This window comes from Fringilla coelebs (genome assembly GCF_963513975.1).
Source record: "Fringilla coelebs genome assembly, chromosome: 5".
Taxonomy (NCBI): domain Eukaryota; kingdom Metazoa; phylum Chordata; class Aves; order Passeriformes; family Fringillidae; genus Fringilla; species Fringilla coelebs.
Window position 1 is genome coordinate 15,409,547 of NC_140033.1, and position 17,313 is coordinate 15,426,859.

The 17,313-nt window shown below is 42.4% G+C and overlaps 1 protein-coding gene across 1 annotated transcript in view; it reads right to left on the reverse strand.

Annotated features, from left to right (window-relative positions):
- The window catches only part of CELSR1 (cadherin EGF LAG seven-pass G-type receptor 1), a 164,047-nt gene that overhangs the window by 69,328 nt on the left and 77,406 nt on the right, over positions 1 to 17,313 (reverse strand). The window contains exons 3-4 of the mRNA XM_084206040.1: positions 5,478 to 5,700; positions 1,040 to 1,155 (exon numbers count right to left, since the gene is read on the reverse strand). Coding sequence (XP_084062166.1) covers positions 1,040 to 1,155; positions 5,478 to 5,700 — 339 coding nt within the window. The remainder of the gene's footprint in view (positions 1 to 1,039; positions 1,156 to 5,477; positions 5,701 to 17,313) is intronic.

A 17,313-nucleotide genomic window follows, 5' to 3' on the forward strand; every position in this document is an offset into this window, starting at 1 on the left:
GCAGGCTGTGCTTCTGCTTCTATGGCTTTAGTGCCTGCAATGTCTCACTTTCCACAAAAATAAAACAGGAGCTGACTGGAGCCCATGTGTCTGTCCCGAATATGGATAATGGGAAATAGCAGGACCATTTCCTGAACTCCATGCCCTATATAGAGACACAAACATCTCACTACACCTACACATAACTCCACTTGACTTACAGGACAACAGCCCTTTCCAGATATTTGTTTTAGTCTCAGGAGAAAAATACCTCAAACCTGTGACAGCCAGAGTTTGTCTGCACTACTGAGATTTCATTAAGCCACCAAAGCCTTGCTACTGAAAGCACAGATCTGCTTCTGGGCATATGTTCTGCCTGACCTTTGCTTGTCAGTCCTCCCCTCTCTCTTCTTCTACAAGCACCAAAGACACTGGCTTAGTCCTAGTGCAGAAAGCAGTCAAAGCTGCCACTTGTTGTTTCCTGGCCCACTGTAGCAATGAGCACGCAGCTCTCTTCAATTTGTTGTTTTTTATGGCTTCTTCTAAGAGGAGGTGCTTCTCCAGTGGAGAAATACAACATTCAAGAGACAGCACTGCTCCTCCCCAATCCCTAATGGCAGGCCATTTTCACTTCTGCTAGCTTTTCCTTTGGCTTGCATAGATTTTTAAGATAACATTTATGCACCTCTGATATCGTAGTGTAAAAACGAATAAACACACAACATTTATCACAGTATGATAAAATGAAGTCTCATTTAAATTTAAGCAAACATTGGCTTGGAGGCCAACATTCAGGCTAGTGCCAATCTTTTATAGTAGTCATAAACTCTGGCTTTTATAACTGGTATGTTGACAAGCTCCTGCCTACGACAGTGAGAGTAATCGCCACAAACCGCTACAATCTGGAGTGCACCCGGCATCAGTTGTTTACTGCGCAATGTCAGCCAGTAAATTAATGAGGCAGCAAATAGCCATATAAAATCACTGAAGTGCATTTCCAAATGGCTTGAGAGGATCTCCTGACTTCAAGCAGGAACGCTCGACTCCAGTGAAAGCTCACCTGCAGAGAAGGTGAGCTGGATCTGCTCCTCAATGATCTCCAAGGCAATGAAGTCGTGCTTCTCGTTGAAACGCCCGTTGTAGAGGAGGAGAGCGTTCCTCTCCCTGGTTGCAAACCTAGAACACAGAGACATGGAGTTAGTTTGTGCTTAACAGCTTATGGGTTAAAGACTGATGGTCAAGTCACCCAGAAGAAAGTAGGCATTGTGTTTGGCAGATAAACAAGCCTTTGAGTCGATCTTCAGACAGAAAATTGTAAAACTGAGGAGTCAGCCGCAGGATAAATCTACTCTTTCACAATCAACAAGGCAAGCAGATGGAAATTACAGAAATTTACTCTGCAGAGATCTGCTGACCCTCACGAGGGCTAAAATTAGGCAGACACAAGATGCAATGGCAGTATCGGACACTGGCCAAACAGTAGCACTTACTACACTCTGCAAACAGTCTGACAGCAAGAAAGCATTTCCACTTCAAAGGGGGATCCTTGCTGCCTGCTTGCTGTCTAAATGCTACAGTGTCCTGGGACAGTCATCAACTGATTAAAAAAGCCTGATGGGGGAGTAAGGGGAAAGAAAGATAAGAGTTACTTTAATAATGTCACATGGAAAATCAGAGTTAGTCAATCAACAGGTCAGCCAATGGGAAGAAGGAAAATAAACACTCAAATGATTTCACTAGATCAGCACCAACAGGTACATTTGGGTTTTGTTTTTCTTGTGCTACTAATATGGGATGCATCTTCCTTGCAGAAAAAGGGGAAACCCCACTTTTTAAAAAGCCTATTTTTTTTGTCAGCACAGATAATTTTTTTAAACTTTCTGCTCATTGAGAGTATTTTATATTTTTAAATTGAATTCTCTCATCTCTGGAGAGTTGGATACAGCTTTCATCTACTCAGAAATGTAAAAAAAAAAATTAAACTTTACATAAACATTTTTACAAAGATTAATATTAGATAAAGAGAGAAAAAGAGAGAAACCATGGGAATTTCTTGCATTTCCCAAAGGCAATTTAGTCTGATTTTGTATCTTGAACTTCAGGAAATATGCCTGATTTAAATTAACCCATTTTCCTACAAATGAATGAAATACTGAACACAGCTAATGAAATGAAATCTGTCTTCCACAGACATAAGAAGTGACTCTTGTGCCTGTCATATCATGCCTAATAGCAAGACTCTCACGTGATGCAGCAAACCCTGCATTTCAGAGAATGGGAACCAAGCAGTATTTTAGAATACCAGGGTTGGTATTTGAAAGAAAAAGTTCCGAAGATAAAGAATAATTTTCACCAGAAGCTGTTTGTCAGACATATGTATGCTGTGGATCACACTGAGTAGAGACCTTTCAGAATTTGAGCGAGATGGAAATGGGAAATTTTAATAATATATTTTTAAATGTTTTTGAAGGATATTGAATTGTTGGTTCAATAAAGAGAAGTCACAAATTTGACGTTTCCTGTAAAATTCAAATTTCAAAGAATTGCATTATAGTCCATAAAAAAATTAATGTTTTGATTGCTTTTAATCAGCTTTGATATACATATTTATTTCCAGTTTTATCATAGTATAATAGTATACAAGTAAACTGCAAACTAAATTATTTACAACAATACCATTGAAATATATCAAAATTATCAAAACACTAATTTAATTTTCACTTTTCACCATCAAACACTTCATCCAAAGGAATACAGTTCCTGAAAAACATTTCCCAAGACTATTTTTTCATGAATAACTGCTTCATCCAAATATTTTGATTACATCTGTGCAGAATATATATGAGCAAAGGAAAAGGGAATAATGCTAGTGCTGCTTCTTAAGTGGGCAGGAAGATTTAGTCTGGCAGCAATATCAGGGAGCTTAGTTCTTTTTGAATATATTTTCTCATATTCTTACAATTTCCTAGAATAATTTTAAGTTTGAAACCATTATTTATTAAACTAATACATTATTAAGCCATTTTGTATATTTCTTTATTCCATCTGTGCTCAGTTCCATTCTTTGCCACTAGTCAAAAGCAACTTTTATATTACACTTGTTGCTAAAAGCACTACTGCTTTTGAACTTGTATGGTTGTCACCCACCAGCTGGGGAAAAAAAATGCTGTTTTTTAATAGAAGGGATATGTTTCATTTCATGACACAGGAAAAAAAAAGACTCTCTTTCTTACAGAATTTTGCATAAATAATGAGAAAACCTCTCCACTAACAGTGTCTCTTGGAGTGAAGGAGTAGTAAGTGTTGGAATTAAGCAAGGAAGACACATAATATTGGGAGCACAAAGACATGCATGGTCAGTAACCTAAATACTTTAAAGAAACATTTTAGTTATGAGACTGGACAAGGCAAATATTCTGCTCTTTGCTAGGAGTGGGTCATTGAGGCTGAGGGAAGCTGGATACCCGGGATTTTATAAATGCTCCCAAATCACAAAACATGCAATGGTAAATCATCATCATTAGCAGCCAAACTGCTAATTCTTCCTGATCCTCACATAATGTTTTCCTGCTCCACTGAAGGATTAATAAAAGCCAAAGAAATAGCTGGTGTAAATAAAAGTAAACTTCAGGTATGAAAAGCTAAATGTGGGATGAACCTTGTAATGGCCTAGAATTCTTACAGTCACACCAAATGGAATAAGCAGTGTTTAGCTCATGACTAAAAAAACCATTGTGGTTCTAAAGATGGTGAAGAAGCCCTGGTGTAAGGACTACCCTTGTACAGTACTTTGCTATTTCTCAATAACCCCTACACAGGGCATTTGAGTAATTTTAAGTTAAAGCACCCCAAACGTACAAGCCCTCTTTCCAAAAGCCTGAAAAATGACACCTCATGGCTGAGGGGACAAGTCAAGGGTAGTGCAGGCAATTCAAGCTGGCAGCCAGCCCAGACTGCACCTTTGTTTGCTCTCACTGTGGGTCTGACAAACCCAACAGAGCCTTTTTCTCCTCGGTTTTTCTGTGGACTTACACCTGATGCTCTAAAACAATCTTCACAGGCACAACTCTCCCTTCCCTTGTCTTGTGTGCATCTGATTTAACCAAAATTTCAAGATTCCATAAAATTTTGAGTTTAGGATTAAGGCAGATGAAAGATAAAATGGTAGAAAGCATAAAATGATAGAATGACTTGGATTGGAAGGGACCATACAGACGATCCAGTTCCACAGTTCCAACCCCCTGCCATGGGCAGGGACCCCTGCCACTACACCAGGTTGCTCCAAGTCCCATCCAGCCTGGCCCTGAACATTTACAAGGATGGGACATTACTTACTTCTATTGATAGGAGCATTACATGGGGAGTCTCTCTGGGATCTTAGCTCAGGAAAGGGAAGCATGCTAAAGGACTGAAAAACATGCTGTAAAGAAGTGACCTGGCTCCTGACAGATATGAAACACCAGGCAATGGCTGGGTGCTGGAGGAGACATAAGCCTGAAGCCTGTCTGACCTCCCTGAGCACTCTCTCTGGGCAGACACACACACAGGTCTGCCCTTGAAGCTGCTGTTGTACCTATAAAAAAATCCCCAGCTCTGCTCTTTGGGGTCAGGAGTAACATATTTTGTTTTGGTTTTTACTCAGTCAGCTGAGAGGGAAAACCAAAAGTCAATCCTGACCAGCTAAACCATGGGAGAGCTGCAAACCCAGCCCTTCCCCAGAGAAGAGGCATCTGTGCACCTGGAGCTCTGGCTCCACACCAAGCAAGCCCTGTGACCCAAGAAGTCTTCTCCAGAAGAGGGTTTTTTCCTGCTGAGGGAGAGCCCTTGCCCATGGCTGTGGCTGCTATCATTGCTCTTCCTTGCCTACCTGAGCACCCCCCAAGGAAAAGTGAGAGCCCAGAAGAAGACTGCCCAACATGTGGATGTTGGGGCAGATGGGATGGGGATAAGACTAGAGCCTGGGAGCTGGGATGGGACCAGAAGCAGGACCTAGGTATGAAGGCCAGAAGGAGCTAAGTGAGGAGCTGGATCACTTGGGGTTGTCCCAAGTCCAACACTGGAAAGCAAGAACCTGAGAAGGACCAGACTGTGTTCAGCCATGGCCTGACGTGCCCAGGTCCTCTCACAGGTGGGGAAACAGGAGATGGGAAGAGTGCTCCCAAACAAAGAGCACAAATAGATCAGTTCTGAAGCTGGGCTGAAGGTCAGGAAGCCAAAAGCCCAGACAGTAAAAGTGTCAAACACAACTTTCACCCCGCTCCCTCCCCCTGTGTTACAACAGGCAAGGTTGTGAGTCAGCAACACAGAAACATCCACAACAGGGCAGAAAATCAAATGCTTTCAAATCACATGCCTGTGCTCTGCTTGCAGGAGTCACTGTCAGAAATCCCGGCAGTGACCCTCAGGGAAGGTCTTTGGTGGCCATCAGCACGTGACAAACAGTCCCAAGCTGGAGGCAGAAGCCACCAGCCCCAGAACCCCTCCCCGCTGGGACTTACATGAGGGAGACGGTGAAGTGGAAGCGCTGCCGCAGCCCCTTGAAGGTGATGAAGGACTGAGGGGGGAAGCTCCTGGTGGTCATCTCGCAGTAGGGCCGCTCGTACTCGCCGGGGGGGCACTCGCACTTGAAGCCCCCGATGAGCAGGTTCACGCAGGTGCCGCCGTTCTTGCACACCCCCGGCGCGCAGCGGCCCGAGCGCGCGTTCACCTCACAGGACTCCCCTGCAATGGGAGAAGAAGACATCAGGGAAGGTGGCACCGAGTGTGACACTCAGCTGCCCAAGTGGTTCTGCTACAGGTCAAGCTGCTTCCACACTTTTGCACCTGATCCCCATAGCAACTGAGGCACAAGCCTGTGATTGCTGGGGGTAAGAACACCGCATCGTATTCAAGTCTGAATTTTCAGGGAAGTGTGGAATACGATTTGCTGAGCAATCCTCTTGCAAATATCCAACAACATTGGCCTATGGTTTTCAGATTCCTTGGCTGCTTCCAAACTGAGTGACAAATACAGACCTGGTGACGGATCTGGATGGGAGGAGGTAGAAACCCTGCACATTCTCTGTTAACCAAAATATGTGTAAATTGTTTTGGTGTTTCACTATAGTTGGAAATTCTGTAAAACAGATAAACGGTTGCTCTTTGTCTCAAATGGGATTCAGCTGTGCTGCCCATGGTGGCAGCAGGACATGGCTGAGCTCATGGCAAAGCTCTCAAAATGTCTATAGCAAGAATAAGCAGGATACAGATGACACAGGGATTGCTTCCACCTTTTCCCACACATGGATCCTGCAACTGATGACAATTTTCTGTGCCCTTTGGAGAAGGGCACGTTAACTCTCCACAGAAGTTATGGATTCTGTGTGCCACTTGCTAAGTTGTTTCACCCCTAAATAATTTTTCTTTATTCATCCCCAAAGCATGTAGTAGGATGTGTTAAATACAATACAAAAGAATGCAGCGTCTTGCTTTGTATGTATGCCATGGGTTTCTCTCCTGTGCTTGCTCATAATCTGAGAATGATTTCCAATTTAAAAAAAAAATGTACAAAGGATATTAATTTTAAAATACCTGCTGTGGCTGGGACAAAAGCAGCTGCTGAGTGATCATTGTACAGAAAGCCAAACCCTCTGTGTGAGTTAATTAGTTAACATTAGTGTTTTGACATGTGTCTTCCTATGGTATGTTCACATCCCACATGTAAAACTGTCCAGAGAAACTGAAAGTGGCATATACAGTTGAATTTAACCCAGTAACAGTGTCTGACAAATACATGTAGAGCAATACTACTCAACACAGCCAGCTGAAGGAATACATTTCTAACACTTCAGTGTTTGCATGACCACTCACCACCAGATGATACAATTACATTGGGACAGGCTCTTTACAGCGCTCAGCAACAGGACAAGGGGCAACAGGCACAGACTGAAAAGCAGGAAGTTCCATCTGAGAATGAGAAAAACCTGCTGTCCTTTGAGGATGATGGAGCACTGGAATGGGCTGCCCAGAGAGGCTGTGGGTCTCTTTCAGTGGAGATATTCAAAACCCATCTGGACATGATCCTGTGCAACTCGCTGTGGGTGAACCTGCTTTGGCAGGGGTTTGGAGGAGCAGAAACCCCTTCCAACCCTGACCATTCCGTGGTCCTGTGATTGATCCAAGCACACTTAAAACCCTGAGAACACATTCCTGCAGGAAAGTAAAAGCAGCAGGAGCTGTGGGCAGTGACTCATTAACAAAGGCAAATTTAAATGGAAAGTTTTGTTCCATGTAGTCCTCCACAGCCCAGCTCCCACAGGTTCCCACGCCAAAGCTGCCCATGCCGGGAGGCAGGCTGAAGGCAGCAGTACCCTGCACCCTCTGCACCCAGAGATGGGTCTGCTGTGGTTTGCAGCTGGTTTAGCCACTGCCCCAAGGGCAGTGATCTCTGAGATAAGGTGAGGTGGGCAGCTTTGTGGTTTTGGCTCTCCAGCTTTGCTGCCTTTTTCTTCTTGCATGAACATCACTTGTCTTTCAGACCAGGTATGGCTTAAGGTGGCAAAACACAAGACTGCTATGAGCAGGAGCCAGGCACACCCCACCCAGGTGGGGCCAGCCCTGGAGGATGGACCTGCTCTGAGCATTACTGTGACTAATAACCCACATAGCCTTGAGTCCAAGCCTGTGCTTAGAGCTTCTCCCCTTCAGCACTCATGTTCCTAAGTCTCACTTTAATGAATTATGTGAAATGCTGTGAAAATCACTTGATAAATATCTTCCTGTTTCCAATTATCAGCTCTACATATCAGGCAAGTTATGTGAATACACTTTCCTTCATATTTTTAACCACTCTATAATGTGTTTCTTTTGGAAAAAATGTATATATCGTCCAAGACATCCCTCAGTATACAGGATATGGTACACAGACGCATCAGATGTTTTAAGAGGACACTACAGCAAGCACTTGTTGAAGATCCACTGCATAAGCACAGCCCTTAAACATGTATCTTGTGTACCAAAATTCTCAAAAAAGTGGAAAAACAAAATTCCTATAGAAAGAAAAAACAGGTTTGTTGCTTTAAAAAAAATAGTAGGATATTTTGTGAAATAACTCCCTGACTCACAGAAGAATGTAATCTTCAAGGCTTTCTGGGAACAGAATGATGTATTTTGTAAAAGCAAATAACACGGAGGCTTGAATACACAGAGAGAAAAAGGGTGAGCTAAAAGGAGAGATTCCTGGCATTGCAGCAGGCTGTGGACATTTCCACAGCAATACATGGCAATACAGAGGTGAAATATAAAAGCCTAAGCTGGAAGTCATTGAGGGTTCTGTATTAATTCTGTGATATAACAAGAATGTATAGACCTATGCAGACATAAAACCATTTAAGAGAAAAGCTTACAGAAAAGTTATATTGTATTGTTTTTATTCCTTCTTTTCACTATAATGTGTAAAGAAGTAAATTAAAATAATATACTTCAAGATTCTTGGTCCCATATTTATTCAGTTGTAGCCTCATTGATGTCCCAGTTACTAAAATTATTCTGAATTCTCTTAAGTCTGTAATGTAAATGAGAACTGCATTTGATGCATATTCTTTGATGTTGAATTTTCATATTTTATGTGTATTTACCAAAATATATTAAAATAGTGGTTTTGAAATCTCAACAGTAAATCCAAGGTGTAACTGTGCTTTGAGGCACAAAGGTTACCAAAAACCTTTTGTTTTTTAAACTTAGAAACCTTAATTACTGTTTTCTCCAAAAGTGCCTGGAATTATTTAGAAACAGAGCATTTTTGCCTTTTGGAGTAGCCATCTGAGCAAGAATCTGAAGCAGTGCTTTGATCAGGACTGGCAACAGAAGGCACCTTTGTGTCACCCTTGGGTTTGTCACTTCCACGGGCAGCCACCTCTCCTTGGACACACCACTGCCCCACAGCTCTGCCCTGCAGGAGTTCTGAGGCACAGCCTAAAAACCATCCTCAGAATTTGAACCAAAGCCTGCATGGACTTGAAGGAAAAGCTGGCTGCTGGCTGGAGCCAGAAGGCCCTAAGGGAAGAGGAGGAAGAAAGGAAGGAGCTGCATGTGCCAGCCCTTGGGAATGAAAAGCGCCTGTGTGCCTGCTTGCAGCTGGAGGTCGGAGGGCTGGCACGTGCCATCGAAAGGGTGGCCTTACAGTCTGGTAGGAAAAAATAGCACAGAAGGGGGAGAGCTGCTGTGCAGTGAGGGGCTGGAGGGGCTGGGGTGATAAAAGCACAGCCCAAATAGCTGTCACATGCAGCCTGGGGTCAGACTGTGAGGCTGGTGATGGCGGCATGGCTCAGCCACTCACGCAGCCTGTGAAACCCTCCTTTGCTCCTCACAGCCTTTCCTTGACTAATATAATTTCATTTTTCACACTGGCTCGCATTTTAGGAATCGCTGAACAAACCAGTTACACACCACAGCTCTGTGAGATCCAAGCAGGGGATGTGAAGCTCAGCCTCTCCAGCTGCTAAAGCTAAAGCATGCACTCTGAGATAACACGGGCCATGGCTGCCTGTTATCTGCCAGAAGATTCCTGGGCTTTGAAAAAATTCTGCCCTTGCCAGAAAATGATTTACTGTGACATGGCAGCAGCTGAACTTATAGGCTCCCAATTAATATTGATGACTTTTAAAGCTACTAGTCCTGTGGCTTTTCTGCAGCCCTTTATGCAGTGCTTCATGTTTTTAAAGCCCTCGAGATCAAAATGTCATAGTTGCTTTGGACGCTGCATCCTACTCCCAAACATCCTATCTTTAACACATACCTATCCTCTCCAGTTTTAGGACTAATGTTACAAAGATGTCAGTCATAAAGTTCCTGTCATTAAGTTTATACAAGTGAGGACAACACAACAGCAGGTGCAAAATAACAAGAACAGGCAAAGGCTGGCTAGGTTTGATCTTCCTCTGACCAATTCCAAATAAAATACTGAAAGTTTAACCAGTTAATAAACAACAACAAATAACAACAAAGTTAATAAACAATAAATAGTGATAAAAAAGTGAAAATAAATAAAAATAAGCTGTCTTAAAACCAAGACAATAATCTCACAATTGCAAATGCCTTGTGAGCTGAACATTGTGGGTTTCAAGCAACACACTGGTGTGCATCAGTGAGCTGGTCTTTGCAGAAATCTGACTGTGGTTTTGCTGATGAGTTGTTTGACTTTACAACAAAGATGTAAAATGTTTGAAAGCATTCTGGAAACAAGATGATGGCATCCAAATACTTACAGAATTCCTCTTCACATCAGTTACCTGCAGTGTGTTTCACCAATACACTGGTTTAGGGACTAGTCCTCAATTTTTTTTACTATTCTCTGATTGTATTCAACTGAAACAGTACATTAAATATATATTTACATGAAGTGCCAAATTTGCACTGATGTTCTTTTTTCATCAGTTTCCCTGGACACATTAATTTTTTACTCACTGCCTGTAATTGTTTGAACTGATTATTTTCTCCTTTCCTCATCCTGCCACTCGCTCTAGACACATATTAATTTTCTCTATGTTTATGTTGCTTTGCCAGAATAAACAGCATGTTGAGAAGCTGATTTAAGCAGCTGACCTAAAATTATATACTTTAAAGTGGAAAGGAGAATCCACAAGAATTAAGGCAAAAGGAGAAACAACAAGAAATAGAACAACCAAATTCTTCAAACAATTCCTATTGACCGTTTGCCCTAATAAAGAACCAACTACATTAAAAATGCATTTGCTGTCTTGCACATTAAGGGAAATCAATCCTCCTTTTCCGCTAGTAATTAAAGCACTACTAACCTTACATGACAATTGGCACCAAAGCAATCAGTGCACTAAGAAATAAGAATGTTAAAAACAAATTAGCTGCAGAATCAGCTTGGAAATCTCTACTGGGACAAGAGACAAAGAGGTTGGGATCCTGTGCTTTGGGGTGGTTTCACCATAGTTCAGAGAGTGGGAGTTACCACAGTCCCCTCCTTTCCCCAAGCGTGCTGCAGTTTCCTCCCCCTCCCTTGTGCAGGCATTCATGTAATCCTGCAGCTGACTGATTTGTAGAGCTAGGATGGCAAAACACCATTCATTTCTTTATTGAAGTGTTAGTGATCTTCAGATTAAGTCCCTTCTAGAACTGATGGGATGAATAGCTCAGCAAGCACATGGGAAGGAGGCAGGACCACGCACCCAGGAATTCTTAGAAGGGTTTAACTGTTATGGAAATACAGCTTTGAGCCATTTTAGATGGCTCATGTGTGAGTCCAGTGGCTCAATGCTTGCCTTAGGAGAGCTGGACTAACATCTCCAGTAGATACCCACCTCTCTCCACTGATTGTACATGGATGCACTGCAGGAAAATTTGCCTAAAACGTAGATGCAATTCTAATAATAATAAATTAGCAAAGGATTTTGTCCAGAAAGGGAAATTCATGACTCAATAAAGGGAAATTCATGGGGAATCCATGTCCATAGAGGGAAATTCAGTGGCTCTGTGGTGCATGAGTCTACTCTCAGAACATACTGGGAGGTCAGCTTTACCTCCCAGCAAATTGGCAGCAAATGCCAATTACTAATGAAATGTGACACAAACAAACAAACAGACAGACAAACAAACAAACAAATGTCTACTGGGTTTATGAGAGAAGTTAGAGAGCAGCTACCCAGAAATATTAGCCAGCTCATTCTGAATGATGGAGAAACTGGATCAAATAGAAGTTAGAAGCCACTGGTGTACTAGTGACGGAGATTAATTAGGGGACAACTAAATTCATGTACCATTTTACATGAGTGACTCAGAGTGTTATTTGAGTAACAGACATAAAATCTGGGTTTCTTAGAAATCAAGAGCCAAGACCCTACTGCCGCTTCAGAGAGGCCAAGCAGACTCCATGTTATTGACACTGATGGTCATGATTTGGTGAGGTTTCTAAATGACACTGCTACCAAACCTTTAAACTTGAAAATACATTTTGGTCTGTTCTTTTACTCATTTGTTATGTTTTTAGAGCTGGGACTGATCTAGGTTAATTAAAATTATCCCAAATCCTCTTACAGGGAGAAACAGCCGCTTAAGGTCTATTTTAGAATTTCCCTCCTTTCTTTTTCTTTCTGCTTCCTTTGCTGCTTTCAGACTTATAAAGTCATTTTATGAGAAACAGGTTAAAGTAAAATAATACATAAATACCTACACTGACATACTCCACACATACACACTCAAACTGCTGACTTGCAGTGACAGCTGTCCTACAGAATTTCAGTTGCTAACCATTCCAGATTTAATATAATGTATTTACAAGAGAGTAACCCGACCTTATAACACTAAGCAAAGTAACAGCAAAAGCATTCCTGTCACACTATGCATATAGCTTGCCAAGCAGTTCTCTGAGGTGATATGTAGAAATGATTCTATAATAAGATACTCTGGAAATCACCCTTTTATCTCTGGATCTGCTTTAGGTTTTCCGTGGGCATAAGCACTAAGCTCTGAGCTGGTGGGAAGAAACTGTGCAGATACCACTGTTCTTTTGGATACAAACACATATCTCTTATACCTCCCCTTTACCATCACACTTTTCCCTTTGTGCTTCCATAAAGTTCCCCCTAGGCACCCCTGATAACTCATAATTCAGATCTTCAGAAATCCTAAGACTCAGCTAAATAAGTGTCTGAAGATTTTTAATAATGAGATTCTTTAAAATAATGAATGTGAGAGGGTTTTTATTTTATTTTATTTGCCTTTGAAGCTGTGGGTGTCATCTGCTGGCCCCAAGGTACATGAGAGCTCTTGGTGGTCAAATTCCAGCCCAAACTGTCTGTTCTGAGGGAGCTCCTATTCCTACTCACACCTCAACAGGATGATGCTATCTGAGCTTTCCTAGTTCCTCTCCCCACCAGGGTCCTCAAGGAAAACCTCTGCTCCCTGGCTGCTCTGAATTCCTGCAAGCTCCTGTGAGGAGAAGGAGGACCACCATGAAAATATCCCATGGGCCAAACAGGCAAGGGAGAGGCCAGGACCCCACTCTTCTTGCTGATCCTTCCCCACTGGAAACCAAGCTAAACTGTCTTTAACAAAAGCTAAAGCAGCAAAAGCAGGTCTCCATCTCTCAAGCTGCTCCAGGCTGTGCCCACTGGTGCAAAGCACACGCAGAGCAGCCACTGCAACAGTGCCTGGCCCTTTGACAGCCCCAAACCAGGCCAGGATCCCAGAGCAGCATCAGCCTGAGCAAAGATGTTCCATTTTCCCTAGACTCCTCCCCTTCCCTGGCCACACAACAAAGCAAAACAAAAGACACCCTGCAGAGAAGAATGGATGGATGGATGGATGGATGGATGGATGGATGGATGGATGGATGGATGGATGGATGGATGGATTGATGATTTGGGTTGTTTTGTGTTTTTGCATTTAAATGAGAAGGAATAATTGGGGGAGGTGGGAGGCAGAAGAAAAAATACTGAGGAGGATTAGTGATATTTGGGGCACATCTGTTGGAGAAATGAATCCGTCTGTGGATTCAGAAATGATGAGCACGTTCTCAAGAAGATATATGCTCAATGCTGCATGATCACTGGACCTCATTCTCCTATGCAATTTCCAGCAGTGCCAGCAAGAACAGAGCATAGACAAAAGTCACAACTGAATACCTGTGTTCCCTCCCTTGTGTATTTGTTGAGGATTAAAAATTCCCAGGCATTAAGTTTCCACTATATCTACACCAGGCAACTCACCTTTCACCTTCCAGCCATGAGGCCAGAATGGTGTGACCACTGGAAGTGAAACCAAGATTTATCAGGAGATAAATATTTTTTTTTCCTGACAGCACCATGGTGAGCAAGGAGCCAGATGCCAGTAAAATATTCCTCATTTAAGAAAAGACCCAATTCTGAAGCCCACTTTACGATTTAGCAAAAAAAAAAAAAAAAAGAGTTAACTCACGATTTTCCAGCCCATGGATTGGCGCCAATACCTCCAAAAGAAGCCCCAGAGGGTTGTTTTGCAGAGGTGGGGCACAGGCTCAGTGGCAAACTCACGCAGAGACATGCCTGTGTGGAACCTGGGCACTGGTGTCCTGCAGTGGGCCAGTGGGCAGGGTGCACACAATGTGTCTGCTTTTCCCCCTGCTGCCTGCTCCCACAGCACCAGACATAATCACCCCCGGGCTTCTGAGGAAATGCTGAGGAAAAGCACTTTTTTGGAATGCTTTAGATGTGGTGGTGGAGGAGAAAAACCCCTAGAATCCCACGATCATTTTGGTTGGAAAAGGCCTTTAACATCCAAGCCTTTAGCCTGCCACACTTACTTAACAACAAATTTTGCCCTATGGGGTCCAGTGGGTAATTTGTTAACATCTTCATCTTTACTCTTGACTGACTTGACAATGGTTGCTAAGCTTCCTAAATTATTGAACCATTTATTGTAATGTACAGGGCCCTTGTAAGGTGTCATCTCCTTCTGCATTTGACCTGTAAGGTAAAGCTTTAGAAACCTTTTAGGCTCTGCCTCTCACAGAGCTAAATACAGTACAAATCTACACATGAGAAAAAAGAAATGCACAAAAATTTCCTGCTATGTTGAACTCTGTGGCAGGTTTACATGTAAGACAATTCATCATAATGCAAATTGCAGTGATTTGGTGTAAGATATGGTGATGAAGCAGTGCCTTTCAATAAAAGCCTAAGCTTTATCCCTGGATGTATTATCAAGGGGATAACATTATTATAGATGTCAAAGATAAACCTCAAACTAGATTATGCCATTGCGTCTGCAATTTGCATTATTACTTGGAAAAAATCTCTTCCTAAAAATCCCACCTTAAAACTGGTGAAGAAGCTGGAGGTGTAAGAACAAAGCATCCCTTTGCACAACACATTCTTTTTCAGAAGAATATCCCTCCCTCCATTTATTTTTAAGAGGTACAATCACCCTCTACCTTTACTATAAATTTATCTGATATTATATTTTGTTTACTTGGCTCTCTGTGCCCCTTGATTCCTCTCCAGGAGTGTTACTTGAGGAGGGGCTTGTGGAGGGAGACAAAGGCTGGAGTAGGCACCATGGCTGGCAGGACAGATTCCCTTTGGGACAGCCTCTGCAGGCTGATCCATATTTGCATCCCTGCACGCCTGCAGCCTCTCCAGCATGGGAACCACCTGCCAGGCCTAGTTCTCACCTCCTTCCACAGGCAGCACTGAGGTAGAAGAAGGGGACAGGCTCATTGTGCTTCTGCTCAGATGACAAGAAAGATTATTTCATGCCACAGAGTTGCAATTCTTCTGAGCACCAAATGCCACTACCAAGACCATTAACTCCACAAGGCTGCTGTTCCACAGGCTGTTTTGGCCTCCCACTGGGCTTTTCAAAATACATTAAACTATTTATGTGAATGAGGAAAGCAAGCAAGGCGTGGTGGCAGGGGCAGGGGTGTGTGTGCAATAACATCTTTTATCAACAGGAACTCAGGAGCTGGAAAACCAGACACACTTTCAGGCACCATCAGGCTTCCTGCTCACTTTCAGCCTGGCTTCCCTAAGCTGCTTTCCACAGAGATCACCAAAGGGTTGCAACTCCCAGGTCTTAAATTGGTGGGCAAGAGCAAAACTCTAGCACTTGTTTTTGATCAAGTAAGCATCTCAGAGCAGTTCAAAAAAGCAGCACATCTGCAAATAACTGCCCTCTGAAAGAAGATGAAAAATGAAGGTTAAAGAATAAGCAGAAACTAAGATCACTGCCTCCCTTTCAAGGGCAAACATTGCTCTTCTCTTTAGGAGAGTTCAGCCCTTATTTCACTAAGATGCCACTTAATTTTCTCCATGTAACTGTTACAGACGTGATGATTCAGCTTACAGGAGACAAAACACAGAAGCCATCTCCCCCTGTCTCGAGCAGCCTGCTGGGACTGACGGCACCAGCAGCCCACTCCGCATGGCTCCACTGAAGGAGGGCTGGTGGGAGCCCGCAGTTTGTGCTTTCCATAAAATTAGAAGTTTTCACAGGAAAATCTCACTCTCCCATTTTCTGTGTAATCCAATGCTATGGTAAATATCATGGCAATTTAGAACCAGGCAGGGCCCAATTCAAACCATGCCCCTTCACACCCTAGGTGGTCCCAGAAGCTCTGGTGGAAAGAAGCGTAATGGCCAATTAGTGAGAATAACTGAAGACAAGCCATAAAATATTCATAATGCAACAGAAAACCATGCCTAAAGTCACACTACCATTTTAAGTGTGTGTTAGGAAGCTAGCAGTTCAGAGCTTTATATTTTATTTTATATGAGAAGTATCAGCTTAAAAGAAAGGTATACTTGAAAGCACTGTCTAACTGTCTTTACTGTGAATTGTAGTTCAGTGGTTTAGCATCATGGGATAGGTAGAGCTGGCGAAACAAACTGATGCTCATCAAATTCTTATTGTTATACATTGAAAGAAAATTAAAAAATGCCCCTTTGCTTGTCAAATTAAAAGGATTAAGGTTAAAAACATAATCCCATAATCTTATGTTTTGGTAGCCTCAAAAATATCTGGTACACAGCGCAGGAACACAAACAGAAAACAAAAAGCAACTTAACCAGGGAAACTGACTTTTTCTTAATGAGTCATGAAAAAGGGATTGCAATGCCACACACATCTTGCACAGAAAATCTCAAAATCCATATATTTTTAAACCTACAGAACAGATGGAAATTCAGAAGTTACTTTCTTAAAAAGTGTTTTAAAATGAACTCTTAAAAAATTAATCCAGCCAGCTTTCATAGCTTGTACTTTGCTTACAGCAGTCCAGTGAATTAAAATTCAGCCTTTTTGTTAAATACCATTCAATTTCAAAGTAACCTTAAGTGATACCCATCTTATTAGAGTTAATACACTTCATTGTGTCAATTAAAATTTGTTTAATTATTAATATAAGGCATTCATCTTCATATCTTTATTATTCTTACAATCTGCACATCAATTGTGCTGACCCTTTGAAGCCGGCCTATCTAATTAAAACATGCTTTTAAATTATACTAGATGAAAATGCTGCATAAAAGGTCTCATAATCTTCTCTATGGAGAATTTGAGAAGTAAAGTACCCCCATCTTGAGTCACAGAAAGCGAGGCTCGAGCGTGTGGCTGCTGGGGAGGGCGCGCTCGGGGCAGCGTACAGTGGGGTCGCAGAACAAAACCCGCCCCAGGAGGAGCAGGGCTGCCATGCAGGCACTGAACCATGATGCTCTAAACAAAAGAGCATTTGCAACAACAATGAAGTTGTGGTTCCCACCACGCTCTGCACAACTGTAATTATCTTGATGTTCAAGGCCAAGTGCCTCAGTCTGGTGCTCAACTGTCGAAACTTCCAATCATCATAAC